Here is a 20,724-nt window from a genome sequence, read left to right as displayed (position 1 = left end):
GTCACTCTGACATTTTACAACTAAATATGACAAATTGACTTTGACTAAATCGTTGAGCGTTGAAACCAGGATTAATCAACAGCACTACTTAATATCCAAATACATTTGTATTCAACAGGAAAAAGTGGTTTTGGGGTTTAGTTCCTCTTTAACTTCTTTTCCTTTCGTGAGCTTCTCAACGTGGAATAAGTGCAGCGCCCCGAGAAGGTGAAACATTATATTGCACTAGAAATTTGGAGTCAGTGACAATTGAAGCCACACAGATTCATAATATTGCAAAAGAGACTCCCAGAAAGAATCTATTTAAACTAACACTGTTAAGCTGTCACAGGGTTGGCGTGGGGTTCAATATGTTCACATTTGCAAATTAACCAATTCTAGACAGAACAAAATGTTACATTTCATCACATTTTATCCGTGCCGTCCACTCCTTTTTCTGGGAGAACGGTGGGTGCAGTGTCACAAAACTGATCAGCTGTGTGCCAGGGTGCGCGCGTTTGCTGACAGACGTCAGACTTCTGTCCACGTTGGTCACAGTGATGTCCAATAATCTAATAAATCTAATTTCATACTATGTCCAATGTAAAGCCACAGTTTGATCCTCTACAGAGTAAATAATAAGTAAAACAAGCTGTCATATGCGGAGGTTGGTGAAATGCACATGAAAGAGTGGATACCAGAAACTGTTCCCACACATATTTAGAAATGAGGCTCAGCTTCAGTTCTGGCTCGATCAGCTCCTCAAGGCTTTAAACAATTTATATTTAAAATGTTGTTGGAAGCCAAGAGTTCTGTGTCACTATAAACATGTCTGTCTCCTCTGTATTAAAGCAGGACGCTCTGCGGGATCACAGACACTACACCTCTCATTATTCCCCTCAAACCTCCAGCACATCACACACACGTGCAGGCTTTAAAACTCATGGGTACTGGATGACAGATGATCATGTTGACTGATGCACTGATGTTTTCTGAATGCAGGAATGTAAGAAGTTAATAAAATCCACACAAACAAACGTTAATCTGCCGAGAGTATCGGAGGAAAAAAGAGAGATTTTAACTGTGGCTTAAACACAAAAATGTAGCCAATCCCCACACTTCAATAATGTGATCAATAATCTGATCAAATCAACTTGTTACATAGTTTTTCAAAGACGCCCTTTTAAATTAAGTGTGCTTTATCATTTTCAGAGATTTCAATTATATTTACAAGCGTCAGGAAAACTCCATGTTACGTTACGTGATTTTTAGACAGCCCCAAAAAAAATAACCTTGCCTGCAAGATGGATTCTCCTGGTGTTCACAAACACCAGAATCCATCTTGTGCTTTTCCCGCTTTTGTCTTTCGAAACGAACTCAACCGGTTTGAACCAATCATGAGGCAGTGTTGTGGTTTAGGGCGTGATATCTGGGTGTGACGAAGGCAGAAGCACCGAAGCAAAACTGGTGCATGCGCAGTTGCAGGGAGAGGAACTAGCTGGGCTACTGCTATTAGCATAGCTCCGAATCAAAATAGAAAGATGTCAACGCAGGAGGATGAACATGTGGAAGCTGCTATAAGCACAGTTTTAGAAGAATCCAGCATTTCATTTTTGAAAGAGCAACAGCCAGAGGCGCTTTGTGCATTTTTGGACGGTAAAGATGTATGTTTTCACCAGTGTAGCCTTGTTGTTGTTGTAGCAGCGTATCTGCAATGCATGCCGATGACGACATCATCATTTATTACCGTGTGATTGGCTAAAACAAATCATGGTGGACAGGCGCTTCGCCCAATCAACTTCAAGCATTCTGTTCATGTCCCTCCCTGGTTCAGAAAGGATTCGCTAGACACAGACCCAGATCGATGTGGAGAACTCGACTTAGATGGAGGGCTACACTGCTCTTGCCAGGTTACTAAAAAATAACAGAATTTCCCTGTCCGCCTCCTTCAGACTACGCACATTGGGTCGATTTACACACAGTGGGTGTGTCAGGAGCCTGGACCAAAAAATAAGCGCAGGAGAGAGGCGTGTAACTGTAGGCGTGTCAAAAGGCGCTTAAGTCCAGACTAGAGAACAGGGCCCCATGTGGTTAAGTTCTTCTCCAGCCCAATCATGCTTCTTTGCTTCAATGCATCAATGCACTACCAAAGCTCCTGGCCCAACTATGTTGTTGGACCTCTGCACTCCAGGGTTGAGCTTTCCTATTTAAGCAGCTTTGATGCTGAGTGCTAGAATAAATCCTGCGTTGGTCTGAGCCCAACCAAGACACTGCTTTTTGGCTGAGATGAAGTCTTGAAAGTTCTCTGCGCCCTTTGAACTTTTGTGCTTCTAGATCGTCCAGCTGCGTAGTGAGCTGGAGGTAGTGAGAGGAAACACCAAAGTCATGTCAGAGATGCTAACAGAGATGGTACCTGGCCAGGAAAACGCCTCTGACCTGGAACTCCTGCAGGTGAGGCTATGCTGTACATTTAATATTACTATTATTAATATTACTATTATTTATTTTTTTAAAAACAGAGGTTTCCATAGTTCTTTTAGAATGATCAAGCTATCTGTGCTGCCACCAGGGGGAGTAATAAACCTAGTTTTCCACTTTATTATGTGACAGTGAGTTTTTCAATAGCATGGCAACCCAATAGAACTTTTTCACTTCCAATACGATACCGATATTGATCCAATTAAAATATCAGCACGAATTAAACATACTTATTATTTTCTTTTGTAGTGTTCTTTTGTAATGATCTCATACATATCATTCATCACTATTGGATGGGGACATCCTTGTCTTTTGGCTTCCTTCGCTCAGATGTTTTTCTCATCTTGGACAATTCAATAATTAATTAGACTCTTTAAAGCACGTGTCAAACTTAAGGCCCATGGGCCAAATCCGGTCCTTTAGACTAGTGGTTCTCAAACTTCTTTGGCTCTAGTACCCCTTTTTTCTACCTTTTGAATGCAAGTACCCCTCTTTGTCCGGCCACCACATTTTGCTCAAAATTCTGTGAAGAAACATCTATAGAGCATAATGATGAACTGAATGGGTGATGATACACATTTTAAAGAATTTAGATTTATTTCTATAGTTTTTATCATTTTGTCATTTCCCTCCTGATGTGGAACCACGACTGACCCTTGTATTTTCACTTCATGTTCTAATTAAGATCATTTATATAATCAATCAATCATTATTTGTGTTTTTCTGGGAATTTGGTGTCATTTTGTTGTCTGTCTGTTCTTTTTATTATTCAGTATATTTTTATCTTATTTTCTGTGTTTTTGTTGTCGTTTTTGTGTGTTGTTGGAATTATTTGTTATTCTCTTTCAGTGTGTGTGTTCTTGGTGTCGTTTTTTGTATTGTTGTTATTTGTTTGATTATCATGTTTAACTAAAGATAAACACCTATTTTTAATGCTTTAATTTGTTAATTTCCCTTTCTCTCTCTCTCTCTCTCTCTCTCTCAAGTACCCCCTGTAGTGCCTTTGCGTACCCCTAGGGCTACACGTACCCCCATTTGAGAAACACTGCTTTAGAGAATCCAATTCGATCGCAGGAGAAAGTTAAAAAGACAGAAAAAACATAAATTATTAAAAATTGTAGATGTCAAGCCCTTCTAAATAATCAAATTCAATGAAACGCCACAATATTTGGAGGATCGTAATTCTCCCATACTTTTTTCACGACTGCAGTCATTTTGAAACTCAAATTGTTGAAAGAATTCAATTTTCCTGAAATTACTTCACATAAGTTACCCAAGATCAAACTAGTGTATTTGGCCTCTGAACTAAAAGGAGTTTGACACCCCCGTTTTAAAGGCTTTGCACAACTTTTTATTACTTTTTGTAGTTTTTCCAGATGCTGCAAAACACATTTTGTTTTTTTACCAAAGTTTGTCAATATTCACCTATTATAGTGATTCTTGATTCTTGTGTAAAGGTTTGGTTAAGTGACTACTTGAAATACGCTGATCAAAGTACTGATGAGATGTTTGGTCCAGGAGCTGAACAGAACCTGTCGGGCAATGCAGCAGAGAGTTGTGGAACTGATTTCACGTGTGTCCAATGAAGAAGTGACCGAGGAGCTCCTACATGTCAATGACGACCTTAACAACATCTTCCTTCGATATGATCGGTGAGTTGAAGTAGACTCCAGACCTAATAATGACACTTCCATCATGTTTTTAGAAATGAAAGACGTTGAAGTGTAAAACAATCCAAGGTTTTGTTGGTGTTTACAGGTATGAGAGGTACAGAGCAGGCAGAGCGGCACAAAACAACGGAGTAAGTCCCTCAACAAAACGTTACCGTTATAGATCTTCTAATGTGCCTCTTTGTTGACATTTCTGGAGTTAGTTTGGGGGTGTTTCACAAAAGTGGAATTAGTAAATCCATTATTACACATGGCTTCATCAAGCCTTCTCTCACCATGCTAGCTTAAGTTTATCATTTCTACATTTTAAAAGCTGTAAAAAGTTACAGTTGATTATAAATATATCATGGAGAACAACTAAAGTGTTTATTATCAGACACTGATCCAAGTTAGTTTGTGATTCCTTCACTATATGGTGTTTTGTTTTACAACTATATCAGTATGTGACAATACATTAAGTCAATAGTACATCATGTATCATATACCAGACCTTCAAGTGATTTAATAGATTGTTTCTTGATATTCGGTACTAAAAATGAAATCCCTAATGTATAGTGAATTGGTTCTACATGTTTGACTGATTAGAAAATTGTTTTGTTTTTTACTGATTTACTCTTTCATACAAACATCTGAACATGGCTGCCACTGACCAAATTGGGGCCCTAAGCGAGTTTGAATCCCGGGGCCCCCAACTCTCTTATCCCTAATGTATCATCAGTACAAAATGATTAACTAGAGACATTAATCATAGATTGACTAGTTAACTAGGGACATTAATCAATGATTGACTAGTTAACTAGAGACATTAATCAATGATTGACTAGTTAACTAGAGACATTAATCAATGATTGACTAGTTAACTAGAGACATTAATCAATGATTGACTAGTTAACTAGAGACATTAATCAATGATTGACTAGTTAACTAGAGACATTAATCAATGATTGACTAGTTAACTAGAGACATTAATCAATGATTGACTAGTTAACTAGAGACATTAATGATAGATTGACTAGTTAACAGATACATTAATCATAGATTGACTAGTTAACTAGAGACATTAATCATAGATTGACTAGTTAACTAGAGACATTAATCAATGATTGACTAGTTAACTAGAGACATTAATCAATGATTGACTAGTTAACTAGAGACATTAATCAATGATTGACTAGTTAACTAGAGACATTATTCAATGATTGACTAGTTAACTAGAGACATTAATGATAGATTGACTAGTTAACAGATACATTAATCATAGATTGACTAGTTAACTAGAGACATTATTCATAGATTGACTAGTTAACTAGAGACATTAATCAATGATTGACTAGTTAACTAGAGACATTAATCAATGATTGACTAGTTAACTAGAGACATTAATCAATGATTGACTAGTTAACTAGAGACATTAATCAATGATTGACTAGTTAACTAGAGACATTAATCAATGATTGACTTGTTAACTAGAGACATTAATCAATGATTGACTAGTTAACTAGAGACATTAATCAATGATTGACTAGTTAACTAGAGACATTAATCAATGATTGACTAGTTAACTAGAGACATTAATCAATGATTGACTTGTTAACTCGAGACAATAATCAATGATTGACTAGCTAACCAGAGACATTAATCAATGATTGATTAGTTAACTAGATATATTAATCAATGATTGACTAGTCGAAATGTCAGAGTTTTTGCAGCTCACTAGTGAACTAGTTAGTGTTTTTGACATCGTTGATACCAAGGATACATCAGTTAATAAATGACTCACTGATGTTTCTATTCACTGCTGAAGGATGAATGCACAGTCACATTTAGGTTTTGTTTCAAATTGAATAAAACATTTGATCTCATGCTATTTCTCTTCATTCTGTGGTGTGCAGTGTGAGATTTTAAACATTCCCTATTTTCTATTTTGTGTGTTTTATCACTGCTTAAAGCGAGTGCATTGCCCTCTGTGCTTTGTAGAACAGCTTCTTTAAGCTGCTTTTTAACTTGACCACTTGCCAACATCAGCCTCTTGCCAGAGGACTTGGCCATCTCTCACAACACCCACATGGCAGTTTGTGTTTGCATGCTATTGATCTCTGTCTGTGCTTTGTCTGTTTGTGATATGGCTAGCTGATGGAGGCAAGTATTTCACCACCACCACATCATCCAATGACTGCTGAATGTAAAAACATTTTATTTGTGTTGTCTTGACTAGGTCTCGTGACTGAAGATATATCGAGTTTGCTATTTTGGCGATATAGAAAATGACAATATAGTCTACAGTATATCAAGATATATGGCTACTTGTTTTTTTAATACAATCAGACTGTACAAATAACATCAAGTATTTAATATTATTCAGAGAGTAAAGTCAAACAGTGTCTTTTACAATTTGTTCATATTTCTGAAATATATATTTTATAGCTTGCTTTGTTTGTATTAAAATGCACGTTTTAGGAGTTGCTGTTTTCTCTACTTCTCAGAACAGCATATAAAGAAAAACTCACTCACACGTGCTGTCTCTTTGAGGTAGGGATGTAACGATTTTTTGGAAGGCAGTTAAAAATCGATTCATAGGTATCACAGTTCATATCGATTCTCTGAAAATTGAATCGCAGTACTTTTTTAAACAGCAGAGGGCGCTATATATTTATCCTTCTCTTCTCCAAAAGTGTTGGCGGCGGGCGGAATCTGCTACTACTTGCTTTCTGGCCGGCTTCTACTCTTAAAGGGGACATATCATGGTTTTAAATCCTTCCTTTTTACTTATAAATCATACAGTTATGGTCTATATAAAGCGGAACTGCAATGCTTGGGTCTGAAATCCTCATTATTATAGCTCCCCAGACCCCTTTTCTACCCCTTTTCTGATGTGCTTCTGAGAGCAACTCGTTTTGGTGCTGTTTCTTTAAATGCAAATGAGACACTCCATACTCTTCAGGTGACACTCGGTTCAACTCCACCCTGCTCGGCCATTTTTGTAGTTTGATAGAAGAGATACGGCTATGTAGCGGCGCATAAACTTTTTATTCACACGTTATTTACAAAATGTCAACAACAGAAGACTTGTCCATCCAGCCTTACATGTTCGAGCCAGAGTCGGACCCGGCGGAGCGAGATGAAAATGACGATGATGAACCTGCAGAACCCTAACAAGTGAGCTAACACAAGCACCAAGCTAATGCTAGCGCCAAGCTAACGTCACGAAATGCATTTTAGTACAGTCTTTTCAAAGACAAAAACAGCAAAATGAAATGACTAATGAAAATTTTAGACTTAAATTAAACCACGTAGGCCATATCATCAAGGATCTAAAACGAGCACACAGCGCTAACATATGAAGTCTGAAGACAGTGCAACTGCTAATGCTAACAAAACAATGACAGGGACGTCTTATCACACTTTTTAGCGTTATTTACAGCTTACCGAAGTGCTCTGTTCGTCGTCTCCAAAGATAGAAGGAATTGAACCCTCAATCAGACAAAGTCTTTCGGCAAATCCTTCTTTATACTGGCGGAGGTTGCAGAAGCACTCATCCTTGAAGTGCTTCGTGCAAACAAAAATGACCTTACCCACAAATGTGGGTACATTTCCGTGAAAAATAAAACTCAACCAGGCACTTTGAAAAGGTTCTGATGCTGGGAGAGGGTGTAATGAAGCGTGTGGGTTACTACATCCAACAACCGAACATTTTGACTTATCGTCTCGTAACTTCGGCATCCTTGAGCTTGGACTACAAAATAAAAGCGAGAAATAAAATAGGCGGATTGCTCGAACCTGGAGTTGATGTACTAATTTGGCAGTTCTGCTGCAAATACTGTGATGTAATATTTCAAAAAACGTAATAGAGAATAGAAAAATTGAAACAGATTGAAAAATATGAGCAAAACAGAATATAAAGATATCTACGGAGCACCTGAAGAGACTAATTTGATTTTTTCTGTACTTCTAAGCACTCTAAATATACAACAAAATGCATTTAAGGGCTAAAAAAGTGGATTTAGCATGATATGTCCCCTTTAAACATTCCTTACCCCTTTAGCACCGAAAGAATATCTGTAATATTACGTGGAGTTCTGTAAAAGTCACGTTTTTCTATTAGCTCTTTCTGCTAGCGCATAGCATCTCTTCTTCACTGCAAGAATATCTGCATGCCAACCGACCACTGAGTTACCAGCGCCCTCTGCTGGTCCAAACAAATATCTGATGTAAATACAGTGCAATGGCTGTACAAAAATACATTTTCAGTTGCACTTAAAAAAAGAAAAATAACTATTATGCAGTTTTGCATTGTTTACTATAGAACCAGAATTTAAATTAATAGGCTTCTTCTTCATTTGTATTATTCCTTTATTTATTTCATTCAAGATTTGTTTTTAGTTAAATTGTATTGTTTTGAATAGTTTATCAAGGGATTCTTTTGGCAATGAAAAATAAAAGGAAATATTACAGTATTTTCTAGTTTTTTTTTCCCAAAAAAAAATAAAGGAATATTTTTCAGTCATCATTTGTCTACAGTCCCATTTTGTAAAATAAATCGTGAGAGAATCATATCGTGAACCCAGTATCGTGAATCGAATCGTAACGGGAGTTGAGTGAATCGTTACATCCCTACTTAGAAGAGAAAAAGCCAAAAGTGGAACATTTTGTGCAGCTTTTTGTTGATGAATGTGTCTGTGTGGCATTTTGCATCAGTAAATTTAACCCAGAATTGTCTTTCTGGTTAGACTTTATTGAATTACAAATAGAGATTTATATCGTATATCACCATTTTGTGAAAAAAATATTGAGATATGAGTTTTGGTCCATATTGCCCATCCCTAGTCTCCTTGATCAAAGAACACCAGGACCATTCAATGAAAATAGATTTTTTTTTCATACTAACTGTTTCCTATTAACTGTTCGTTCAGTGTTTTATCTTCCTTTGTATAAGCCTGCTAATTATGTGGTCAACTCAGCAAATTATTTCATATAAAATTCTCTTTGTTCTTAATGTTGTAAACTCTCATCTGTCATCCTAAACATTTCAGATGTTGAGTGAAGCTACTGATGACAACCTGATAGATCTGGGGCCGGGCTCTCCTGCTGTGGTGACTCCCAGAATCACATCCAGTCCTCCACCCAGCTCCACTGCAGGCCCCACAGCCTCCCCACTGCACAACACAGCTGCAGCCTCTCTAACCACTGCCCTCACTGGACTCGGTAAGAACAATCGGGGGGGGGACTATTTGTTTACCAAAAATCCTGAGTTAATAGTAAGAATATGCTTGTGTTGCTAATTATTATGAAAGAACCATTAGAGATGTTGAGTACTGAATTACTACCCCGAGTCAAAAATAACCACAATATCTCCTCTGCACAAATTTGTTAGTAGCAGAAATATTATTATTTTAGGGGCTTAAGATTTGGGGTGTCCCAATCCGATATTGATATCAGATATCGATCCGATATCAGCCAGAAAACAAATATTGGATTTTATCGGACTGCATCTAAAATCTCAGATTTAATATGTATTGTTTTTTTGGATTTATTTTTTCAATATCTTCTATTTAATTTTTTTATTTCTTTTGTTCAATTATAGAATATTCTTATTCTAAACGGTTATTTTTATACAAGACAAAAGCCAGAAGGAGTACAGGAGCAAACACACAAGGGAAGAAGCAGACATAGAGGGAGTGTTAGAGAGAGGAATGGGACCCTCTCCGGTCTCTCTCTAACCTAAATGACCTCTCTCTTAACGCCCTCTCCAACCTCTCTCCAACCGAGCGTGCCAGACCCCCCCACCGGCAGTCTATGCCTATTGCATCTTAACTATGAGCTATGAGCTGGTTCCTAACTAAAAGCTTTACCAAAGAGGAATATTTTGAGCCTAACCTTAAAGGTAGAGAGGGTGTCTGCCCCCCGAACCGTGGTTGGTAGACGGTTCCAGAGAAGTGGGGCCTGATAACTGAAAGCTCTTCTTCCTATACTACTTTTAGATACAAATGGAACAACGAGTAGTCCAGCATTTTAAGAGCGTAGTGTTCTGGGGGGATTGTATGGCATTTTATAATACTGACTCATTTATTATTAGCCAATGGGTTAATACAGACATTAGCACCTTAAAGAGAAGAATATTCTACAATTATTGTACTTAGTGGTTAGGACATCCACCTTACAGTAAGAAGGTCCTGGATTCAAGCCTTGGGGTGGCCACTTGGGTCCGTTCTGTGTGGAGTTTGCATGTTTTTCCCGTGCTGCATTGGTTTTCCTCCACAATCCAAAAACATGATTGTAGGAGTGAATGTGAGTGATTGTCTGTCTGTCTGTGTGTTGCCCTGCGATGCCCTGGCGCCCTGTCCAGGGTGTACCCCCACCTAACGCCCATCTGGAGCTGTAGATAAGCACTAGCAGACCCCTGTGACCCTGAAAACAGGAACAAGCGGGTCAGAAAATGGATGGATGAATAAAATAGAAGCCTGAAAAACAGAACGATATATATTATATCGGAGTTGTAGATGCAGACTGATATAATTCGATACTCGTTTCAGCGCTGATATCAAACCTCTATCAATATTGGATCATGATATTCTTAATTAATACAGTGTGAACTTTTTTTTGTAATATGTACTGATGTCATTTTAAAGTTTTAAACTCGGTATACAGTGAGCTGGCTGAGTGGTCAGGCTTTTTAGGCTTTAAATTGATACTTCTTTTTTTTAATTCATTTTAATAGTACTGCATATTAATAATACTGCATAATAATAATACTGCACCATAAAGGTATTTTCCATGATTATCTTCCTTTTACGTTGCTTGAATTTCCAGATGTTAGTTCAAACACTGCAAGCAGCGCCATGACGACTCTGTCAGGCCACAACCAGGATGACTTTGACATGTTTGCACAGACCAGGAGCAGCTCTCTGGCTGAGCAACGCAAGAAGTACGTGCATCCTTACAGAGAGCAAATGGTGCTAAAATCCATTATTATTATTATTATTATTATTATTATTATTATTATTATTATTATTATTATTATTCCTGTAATTAACTGCACTTTTAGGGCCTGTACTACGATGCTGGATAAGTATATCCAGAATATCTCTCCGTTAGTGGGCTTCACCTAACCAAACATTCTCCGTCAGAGATCAGCTGTACTACAAAGCAGGATATCAACAGGTTCACTTAACCCAGCCTGCTCGTGTGCTCCTGTGACAGGGGTGGAGATTGCAGCGTCAGACCAATCACAAACACTGAGAAACTGTGTAGAGTAACTTATGTCACAATTGAGGAATAGTTCTTTTCAAATTTTAAGAATTAAAATCCATAATTCAGACCAAAAACAACACTGCTGCTGCAGAAAAGGCAGGAAGAAAGGAACACAGACAGGAAGATACTGACACTGTTAATGTGTAAAAGCGTGAGATTAGACAATATTAATCCATGAGATGATAAACGGACAGCGGTCAATCAATGGCCAGCACATTTTCCAAGAAAACTGTTTATTCTGAGGTGGGACTTTAGTACTCACTCAGATATTATCTAGAACAAAGCCTACTTACGACCAGGTTAGGTGTTCAGCCTAAGAGAGGACACACTGAATAAATCCCAGAAGTTAGCGCGATAAGAGGAAATCCAGCTTCGTAGTACAGGCCCTTTATGTTACACTCAGATTAACATTTGGTTGGCTAGTACAGTGCCCGTCAGAGGTATGAATTCATATTGACATTAACAGAAGTTCCACAGTGTGGATGGGAAAATGAATGGGATATATATATCTATATATTTTCTTTTGGTAGCCAGAACATCACCAACATTTTATCAGCTGTTTCATGACTCATTATCAACATTTTCTAAAAATCTCATCAAAATCCATTCATAACTTCAAGTTATTGTGTACAGACAAACAGCGTCGCACTGCATTAGCTTAGCATTAGCATTAGCATAACACTGATGATGAAGTCACTGTTGATGACATCAACAATTAGAACATTCTGATTGGAACTTTGATGACATCATCAGTGTTCTAAAACAATATTTGACAAGAGTTCCACAGTGTGGATTGGTAATTTCATATTGGTTTTAAAATGGTTTTGGAATGACCAAATTACTCCAAAATTACAAATGCACACACTCTGGGTATGCTCAAGCCATTGACAAAGTTTCAGGTCGATCAGACACTGCATCACGGAGGTATTTGCTCCACGGACACAAACACACACAGACCTTTCTTGCATTATAGATGAAAACATGTTTGAAAGATGTTTGTTAGTTTATTTAAAGCATAAGTTTTTGTTTCTTACCTTTTTAGTGTTTAGTGATTAACTTCACTACTCTGCTCTTCCTTCTTTTTATTTATTTATTTTGTTTAGTGTAAAATATGAAGACCCTCAGGCTATGGGCAGCTTGGCATCTGCACTGGATGTTAGACAACAGAATGCTGGAGGGGTGAGTATAGTAAGTGTGTTGTTGTACCTCTGGTCACCAGCTGCATGTGATCCAGAGGTCTTTGTCCCTTCTGTCGACTGAAATACACAACTTTAAATTATGACATCACAGGAGATGCATGAATGCAAAGTATAAATAGAGAAATACAATAATAGTAAGTTTTTCACTTTGCAGTTTTATTGTCAGTCATTGTAAGCCTGAGGTTTTGCCTTGACTTCTGAGTAGTAAATACGATTCACAAATGTGATCACAAGATCCACAAAAGACTGAAGTCGAAACCACACAAATGAACACTTCCTCTGTTATACATCTTTACTTCCCTCATTTTCACCTTTATAAGCCAACACTTTCGTTTTTTTTTTACGTGTTTTTTCTTACTGTCATTGATGGCCGCTGTCCTCCGTGTGTCTGTGGTTACACTGTGCGCTATGCTAGTGGGGTTTTCCTTCTTCTGTATAAGGTGTTGTTCTGTTGTTGATTCAGCTGAGGGTAAAAGGGGATGATACCCAGGCAGATCAGGAGCTGCCCATAGACAGCTGGCTTATTACCCAAGGAATGGTGAGGACTCTGTTCTTAAGTGTGTCCTCCTACACCCCCCCACCCCCACCCCCGTCCTCGTTTCCACCATTGTATTCATCAGCCGCTCTTCATTTTTAGACCCATCTCACATTTCCATCCTAACGTCCTCAAGCAAGTCCACAATGTTCCTCAAGACACAATAATCACTGGCACAGATGTTGTACTATAGAGTTGGGCTGGCCAATGATAGAAAAGTACATATTTTATAATAAGTTACATCCCCTAATAATAAAAAATGTCCCTCCCTAGTTATTTTGTTTACTAAATCCTGATCTCTTGAACCTTTGTTAAACTGTAAACTTGAATCGACATTGATCTCTGATCCAAAGTACATGTCACCCACCTCTATCGTGCACAGCTGGATTTTTCCATCAATACTGAGGCTCACCCCGATGTTCTGCTATTTCTGGATCTACCACAGACCCTAATAGGTAACCAAGAAGTCCATCATCCCCTAACAGTCACGCACAGTAGAATAGAAAAGGGCAAATACCCACAGTGCTGAGAGTTATCATCCAAGCATGTGGAATAATATGGAGACAGATTTTTCTAAAAAATATTCACAAATGCATCCACGTTTTTCCATAATTATGTTTTTTAAGATTTTAACGTATTTTTTAAGATTTCCACCTTTTTTTTTAGATTTCCACATGTTTTTTTTTATTTTCATGTGTTTATTTTTTATTTTCATGTGTTTTTTTAGATTTTAACGTGTTTTTTTAGATTTCCACATGTTTTTTTTATTTACACATTTTTTTAGATTTCCACGTTTGTTTGTTTTTTAGATTTCCACATGTTTTTTTAGATTTTCATGTGTTTTTTTTATTAATTTCATGTGGTTTTTTATTTTCAAAAACATATGTGTTTTTAGAATTTCACATGTTTTTTAGATTTTCATTTGTTTTTTTTTTAGATTTTCACGTATTTTTTAGATTTCCACATGTTGTTCTTTTAGATTTTCACATATTTTTTAGATTTCCACGTGTGTTTTTTTATTTTCACATATTTTTTTAGGTTTCCACGTGTTTTTTTTTTTTTTTTTAGATTTCCACGTGTTTTTTTTTTTTTAGATTTTCACATATTTTTTTAGATTTCCACATGTTTTTTTATTTTCATGTGTTTATTTTTATTTTCATGTGTTTTTTTAGATTTTAACGTGTTTTTTTAAATTTTCATGTGTTTTTTTTTTAGATTTCCACATTTTTGTTTTTTTTTTAGATTTTCACATATTTTTTTAGATTTCCACATGTTGTTTTTATTTACACATTTTTTTAGATTTCCACGTTTGTTTGTTTTTTAGATTTCCACATTTGTTTGTTTTTTAGATTTCCACATGTTTTTTTAGATTTTCATGTGTTTTTTTATTAATTTCATGTGGTTTTTTATTTTCAAAAACATGTGTTTTTAGAATTTCACATGTTTTTTAGATTTTCACTTGTTTTTTTTTTAGATTTTCACGTATTTTTTAGATTTCCACTTGTTGTTCTTTTAGATTTTCACATATTTTTTAGATTTCCACGTGTGTTTTTTTATTTTCACATATTTTTTTAGGTTTCCACGTGTTTTTTTTTTTTAGATTTCCACGTGTTTTTTTTTTTAGATTTTCACATATTTTTTTAGATTTCCACATGTTTTTTTTTATTTTCATGTGTTTATTTTTTATTTTCATGTGTTTATTTTTTATTTTCATGTGTTTTTTTAAGATTTTAACGTGTTTTTTTAAATTTTTCATGTGTTTTTTTTTTTTAGATTTCCACGTTTTTGTTTTTTTTTAGATTTTCACATATTTTTTTAGATTTCCACATGTTGTTTTTTTTTTAGATTTTCACTAATTTTTTTTAGATTTCCACATGTTTTTTTATTTACACATTTTTTTAGATTTCCACGTTTGTTTGTTTTTTAGATTTCCACATGTTTTTTTAGATTTTCATGTGTTTTTTTATTAATTTCATGTGGTTTTTAGATTTCCACATGTTGTTCTTTTAGATTTTCACATATTTTTTAGATTTCCACGTGTGTTTTTTATTTTCACATATTTTTTTAGGTTTCCACGTGTTTTTTTTTTTTTTAGATTTCCACGTGTTTTTTTTATTTCCACATATTTTTTTAGATTTCCACGTTTTTTTTTTTTTAGATTTCCACATGTTTTTTTAGATTTTCATGTGTTTTTAGAATTTCACATGTTTTTTAGATTTTCACTTGTTTTTTTTTTAGATTTTCACGTATTTTTTAGATTTCCACATGTTGTTCTTTTAGATTTTCACATATTTTTTAGATTTCCACGTGTGTTTTTTATTTTCACATATTTTTTTAGGTTTCCACGTGTTTTTTTTTTTTTTAGATTTCCACGTGTTTTTTTTATTTCCACATATTTTTTTAGATTTCCACGTTTTTTTTTTTTTAGATTTCCACATGTTTTTTTAGATTTTCATGTGTTTTTTTTATTAATTTCATGTGTTTTTTTTTTTTTCAAAAACATATGTGTTTTTAGAATTTCACATGTTTTTTAGATTTTCACTTGTTTTTTTTTAGATTTTCACGTATTTTTTAGATTTCCACATAGGGATGTAACGATTCACTCAACTCCCGATACGATTCGATTCACGATACTGGGTTCACGATACGATTCTCTCACGATTTATTTTACAAAATGGGACTGTATATAAATGACTGAAAAATATTCCTTTATTTTTTTTGGGAAAATACTATACTATTTTTCATTGTCAAAAGAATCCCTTGATAAACTATTCAAAACAATGGAATTTAACTAAAAATAAATCTTGAATGACATAAATAAAGGAATAATACAAATGAAGAATAAGCTTATTATTTAAATTCTGGTTCTATAGTAAACAATACAAAACTGCATAATAGTTCTTTTTCTTTTTAAAAGTGCAACTGAAAATGTATTTTGTGCCTTAACAATTGAACTTTAAAAAAAAAAGAAGAAAAAAAAAACAGTCATTTCCACATGTTTTTTTAGATTTTCACATATTTTTTAGATTTCCACGTGTGTTTTTTTTTTTTTTTCACATATTTTTTTAGGTTTCCACGTGTTTTTTTTTTTTTAGATTTCCACATTTTTTTTTTTAGATTTCCACGTGTTTTTTTAGATTTTCATGTTTTTTTTTTTTACTTTCATGTGGTTTTTTATTTTAGTTTTTTGAATTTCAAATGTTTTTTAGATTTTCACTTGTTTTTTTTAGATTTTCACGTATTTTTTAGATTATCATAGGTTTTTTTTTTCTCGTGTTTTTAAAAAAGATTTTCACATGTTTTAAAAAGTTTCACATTCTTTTTAGATTTTTTTTTAGAATATAACAGGTTTTTTTGATTTTTGCATGTTTTTTTTTTTAGAGTTTTATATGTTTATAGATTTTCACGTTTTTTTTAGATTTTCACGAGTTTTCTAAATTTTTACTTTTTTCTAGATTTTCATGTGTTTTAGATTTTCACTTGTTTTTCAGATCCACAAATACATTCATGATTTTCACGTTTTTTTTTAATGATTTTCACGTGTTTTAAAAAGTTTCACATGTTTTTTAGATCTTTTTTTTACATTCTGGTTTCAATAATCACTTAAACCGTTTAAAAAAGTGTCCTATTTTTTTATTTTTTTTCCTATATGTTGGTATTGAAGGAGGCAGTCTGTATAGTTTATTAATGTCTGATTTCTCTGTGTGGTGAGGATTCTAAGTTTAGTTACTATACACTATCATTTATTTGGCCAAACTATGCCATTTTTACTGTGTTTTTTATGTTACACTAGTAATTTTATGCATGTGCTGGCCAGTCCACATACACACTTTACACAATTCACAAGCACAATTAAAGATTTACACATGATTATTCATGATAAATACACATTATTAAATGTAAGATGTGGATATATTTGTGGATCTGAAAAACGTGAAAATCTGAGAAAAATGTGAAAATTGTGGATATATTTGTGAATATTTTTGAAACAAATCTCTCCCCATTGAATGAGTGACTTTGTGGTGCTAAGCTGCGTAGCATTTTGCTAACAGCTTCCTAATGGGATGAAAGTCCTAGAAAATCCACTTACTAAAAAAAATAAACAAGCCAACTAACTAACAAGTATAACAGTAGCCATTTATTACCAAATAAAAATGTCATAAATATGATGATGTCATAAATGCTTGATAATTGCTTGAATAAGCAGTTGACGCTGATTTGTTTTTGTTTTTTCATTTGACAATTACAACGTTCCAAAATCTGAAACTGAAAAAATGTCCCATGCATAAAAAATACAACTTTTATGAGATAAAATACAACCAAACATAACAAACTGCCGACATTTTTGCTTGGCGGGTAAACCTTTTTTTCACTTTCTGTCGTTCATTAATATTTTTGTCTGTAATTGTTTATGTTGGGTTGTTTTTTGTTGTTTTTTTAAATCGTAAAGTGACATCCCTCTCTCTCCGAGTGTAAGTGGGCGAGTTGTTTTTTTTTTATAAATCTACAAATTTAATTTTAAATGATAAAGTGTTAGTTAATGATTAGTAGTTAATTAGTCAGAAATGCATGAAATAAAGGAACATTGTTTGCAGTCTTAAAAGCTATAAGAAAACTATAAAGAAAATACATTTTGTTCGTTTAATGCTCTTTTAATTTCTACTACATTTTAGGCTTCTCAATATTACTTTCTATGTGTGTTATTGATTTAGAAAGACATTTGGTTTGTTTCCCCCACCTGTCATTCATCTGTTCTCCACCAGGGGGATGCGCCACATACTTGTGTGTGTGTGTGTTTGTGCACATGAGTGCGTGTTACATGTTTGTGTGTGCATGTGTTACGTGTGTGTGCATGCTACATGTTTCTGTGTGTTACATGTTTGTGTGTGTGTGTGTTTGTGCGTGTTACATGTTTGTCTTTGTGTGCGTGCGTGCGTGTGTGTTACATGTTTGTGTGTGGGTGTTACATGTTTGTCTTTGTGTGTGTTACATGTTTGTGTGTGTGTGTGTTTGTGCGTGTTACATGTTTGTCTTTGTGTGTGTGTGTGTGTGTGTGTGTGTTACATGTTTGTGTGTGTGTGTGTTTGTGCGTGTTACATGTTACATGTGTGTGTTTGTGCGTGTGTGTTACATGTTTGTCTTTGTGTGTGTGTTACATGTTTGTGTGTGTTTGTGCGTGTTTCATGTGTGTGTTTGTGCGTGCATGTTACATGTTTGTCTTTGTCTGTGCATGTTACGTGTGTGTGTTTGTGCGCGAGTGTGTGTGTGTGTGCACGCGCGTTAGATGTTTGTGTGTGCCTGCGTGTTACATGTTTGTGCGGTCGTTACATGTTTGTGTGTGTGTATGTGTGTTTGTGCTTGCGTGTTACGTGTTTGTCTTTGTGTGTGTGCGTGCGTGTTACATGTTTGTGTGCGTGTTACATGTTTGTCTTTGTGTGTGTGCGTGCATGTGTGTTGCATGTTTGTGTGTGCGTGTTACGTGTGTATGTGTGTTTCTGCGTGTTACATGTTTGTCTGTGTGTGTGTGCGTGTGCATGTTACATGTTTGAGTTTTTGTGTGCATGCTGTGTGTGTGTGTGCGTGTTACGTGTGTGTTTGTGTGTGTGTGTGTGTTACGTGTGTGTGTGCGTGCTATAGGGTTGCCCTTCCTTCCAGCAGTCCCAGTGCTTTCAGTGATTCTCGTTCAATCAATTTCTTAATCACATTGGAGCTATTAGCTAATTAACGAATGGTGTAGATTAATTAACACTGCTGTGTGACATCAGTCAGCCAGTGGAGAACCATGTCAGCACTACGAATCTACTGAGAACAAGACAATGGACAAACAGGGAACCTTCTCCATATATAAGTTAGAGCGACAAGATGATGGCTACACATTCACAGGGAGGGTGGGGGGTCAGATTTAGGGTTTGCATTTCATTTATTTTCCTATTTGATTTTGTTCACATCCATGTACTTACATTTTGGTAAAACCCATACTTGTTTGTTGTTTATCTATTAATTGATTTTGCTGTTGGGCTCCTGTGGTGCCTCCTCTGGGTGTGTGCGTGGCTTTACTCCGTAGATCCCTGTATCACAGTCCTCTGTCATGGATGACATAGAGGAGTGGCTCTGTGCGGATGTGGTGAGACTTTTTTACTTTGATTCTTATACAATCCTTCATTTTTATGTTCATCTTTCTACTCTTCCGTTTTCTGGTTTGTTCTCCATCCATTTCATTAACTTAATATTTCTTTAACTGTCTCACCATTCTTTCACTTTAACCTTGATTCCACCAATGACAGACAGAATGGCTCACCGTGAGGTTTCTTTCCTGTCTTGATAACACTGACAGTACTAATGACTTAACACAGCTGCTGTGGCCTTCCTCGTTGGATGCATATGGCGGATGCAAAGGGTCTTGAAAAAGGCTCTGTATTGTTTCCAGTTGTGTGAAAACGTATGAACATGATGCATGACTGATGGATCCTTCTGGCAACTTTGTGTGGAATTTGCCTCATTTTGTGTGAATTTACCTGACATTTCACTTCAGGGTCATTCATGTCATTTCAACGCAAAAAATCAGATTTTTTTTTAACCAATTGTTCTGTGAGTATTCAATAGGCATACTGTAGATTTTTAGTTTGTTTTCATACTTTTTGAGGTATGGACAATTTAGTGAGGTGTATGTGCGGATTTTAGTGCATCCTTATTTTTCCGTTCATTTTCAGTTTCCATTATCTCAAAAATTACATCACATAGGAAAGTGAAATTTGGTAAAATAAAACAGCTCCACCTACTCTCTCAGAATATAGAAAATGATCAGCTATACATCCTATCTGGTGGACATGCCAGCTCCTCAAAATTGTTAAAAAGTTAGTGTGGGTTTGGGTCTGGAACATGTTTGGACTTCATTAAATAACTTAGCATATGCCTCAGCTCCCTGTATTTTGATCAGCTTAGAGCTATGTAAATAGACTATTCACATCACTAATGATTAGTCACATTTATGCATTGGTTCTTGGAAATTTGAAATCTGAAAAAATACTTTTAAAAAAAATATTTTTATTGGCCTAAAACTGCTTGTGGGAATGTAAGAAAAAAATCTGATCTCTGTTTTGATTTATAGTATAAAGATGACTATTTCTGGGGATATAAAACAATTTTCTTTATGCAACTTTTATTTTTATTTTGGACCCTAACTTAGCAAGTATTGATAATCCTTTACATGAGGCCATTGGAGCTTGCCTCCGTGTCTTCTAATCAGCTTTTTTCATTAGTTTTTCATTAGTAACATAAAAAATATAATAACCATTTGTTAGAATGACATTGAACGACCCTTTGTCTACTCACAGTACACCACGGGTGCCCAAACTTTGTTGGTTTTAAAATGATCAGACTTATGATTCCTAATGTACACCTGATTAGAGTGTAAAATAGTTGCTCTTCATATTGGAAAGCTGTTTGTTTAGACCAGGGGTCATCAACACCCACATGGATCACGTGAGGGGCCCTCAGGAGCTCTAGTCACCAATGAGCTCCATCTAAAGTCAGATTTACTTTCCAGGATTCAAACTCACTACGATAAATACATATGACAGGTGTAAATATTACTGAGTAGAGTTAAATACTGCTG

The 20,724-nt window shown here is 35.3% G+C and overlaps 1 protein-coding gene across 5 annotated transcripts in view; it reads left to right on the top strand.

Annotated features, from left to right (window-relative positions):
* Positions 1 to 20,724, top strand: part of tom1l2a (target of myb1 like 2 membrane trafficking protein a) — a 39,234-nt gene that overhangs the window by 14,364 nt on the left and 4,146 nt on the right. For 2 of the 5 annotated variants that reach the window (XM_028454296.1, XM_028454299.1), the window contains exons 7-14: positions 2,314 to 2,430; positions 3,976 to 4,109; positions 4,216 to 4,258; positions 9,158 to 9,329; positions 10,935 to 11,049; positions 12,479 to 12,554; positions 13,038 to 13,112; positions 19,174 to 19,233. In XM_028454296.1, the coding sequence (XP_028310097.1) occupies positions 2,314 to 2,430; positions 3,976 to 4,109; positions 4,216 to 4,258; positions 9,158 to 9,329; positions 10,935 to 11,049; positions 12,479 to 12,554; positions 13,038 to 13,112; positions 19,174 to 19,233 (792 nt within the window). Of the gene's footprint in view, positions 1 to 2,313; positions 2,431 to 3,975; positions 4,110 to 4,215; positions 4,259 to 9,157; positions 9,330 to 10,934; positions 11,050 to 12,478; positions 12,564 to 13,037; positions 13,113 to 19,173; positions 19,234 to 20,724 lie in introns of all 5 variants that reach the window. The other 3 variants (XM_028454298.1, XM_028454297.1, XM_028454300.1) reach the window with 3 other exon arrangements.

The sequence above is a fragment of the Gouania willdenowi genome, chromosome 8 (genome assembly GCF_900634775.1).
Source record: "Gouania willdenowi chromosome 8, fGouWil2.1, whole genome shotgun sequence".
In the NCBI taxonomy this organism is placed as follows: Eukaryota; Metazoa; Chordata; class Actinopteri; order Blenniiformes; family Gobiesocidae; genus Gouania; species Gouania willdenowi.
Note: the sequence above shows the minus strand (reverse complement) of the source record. Positions and strands in the feature narration are given on the sequence as shown.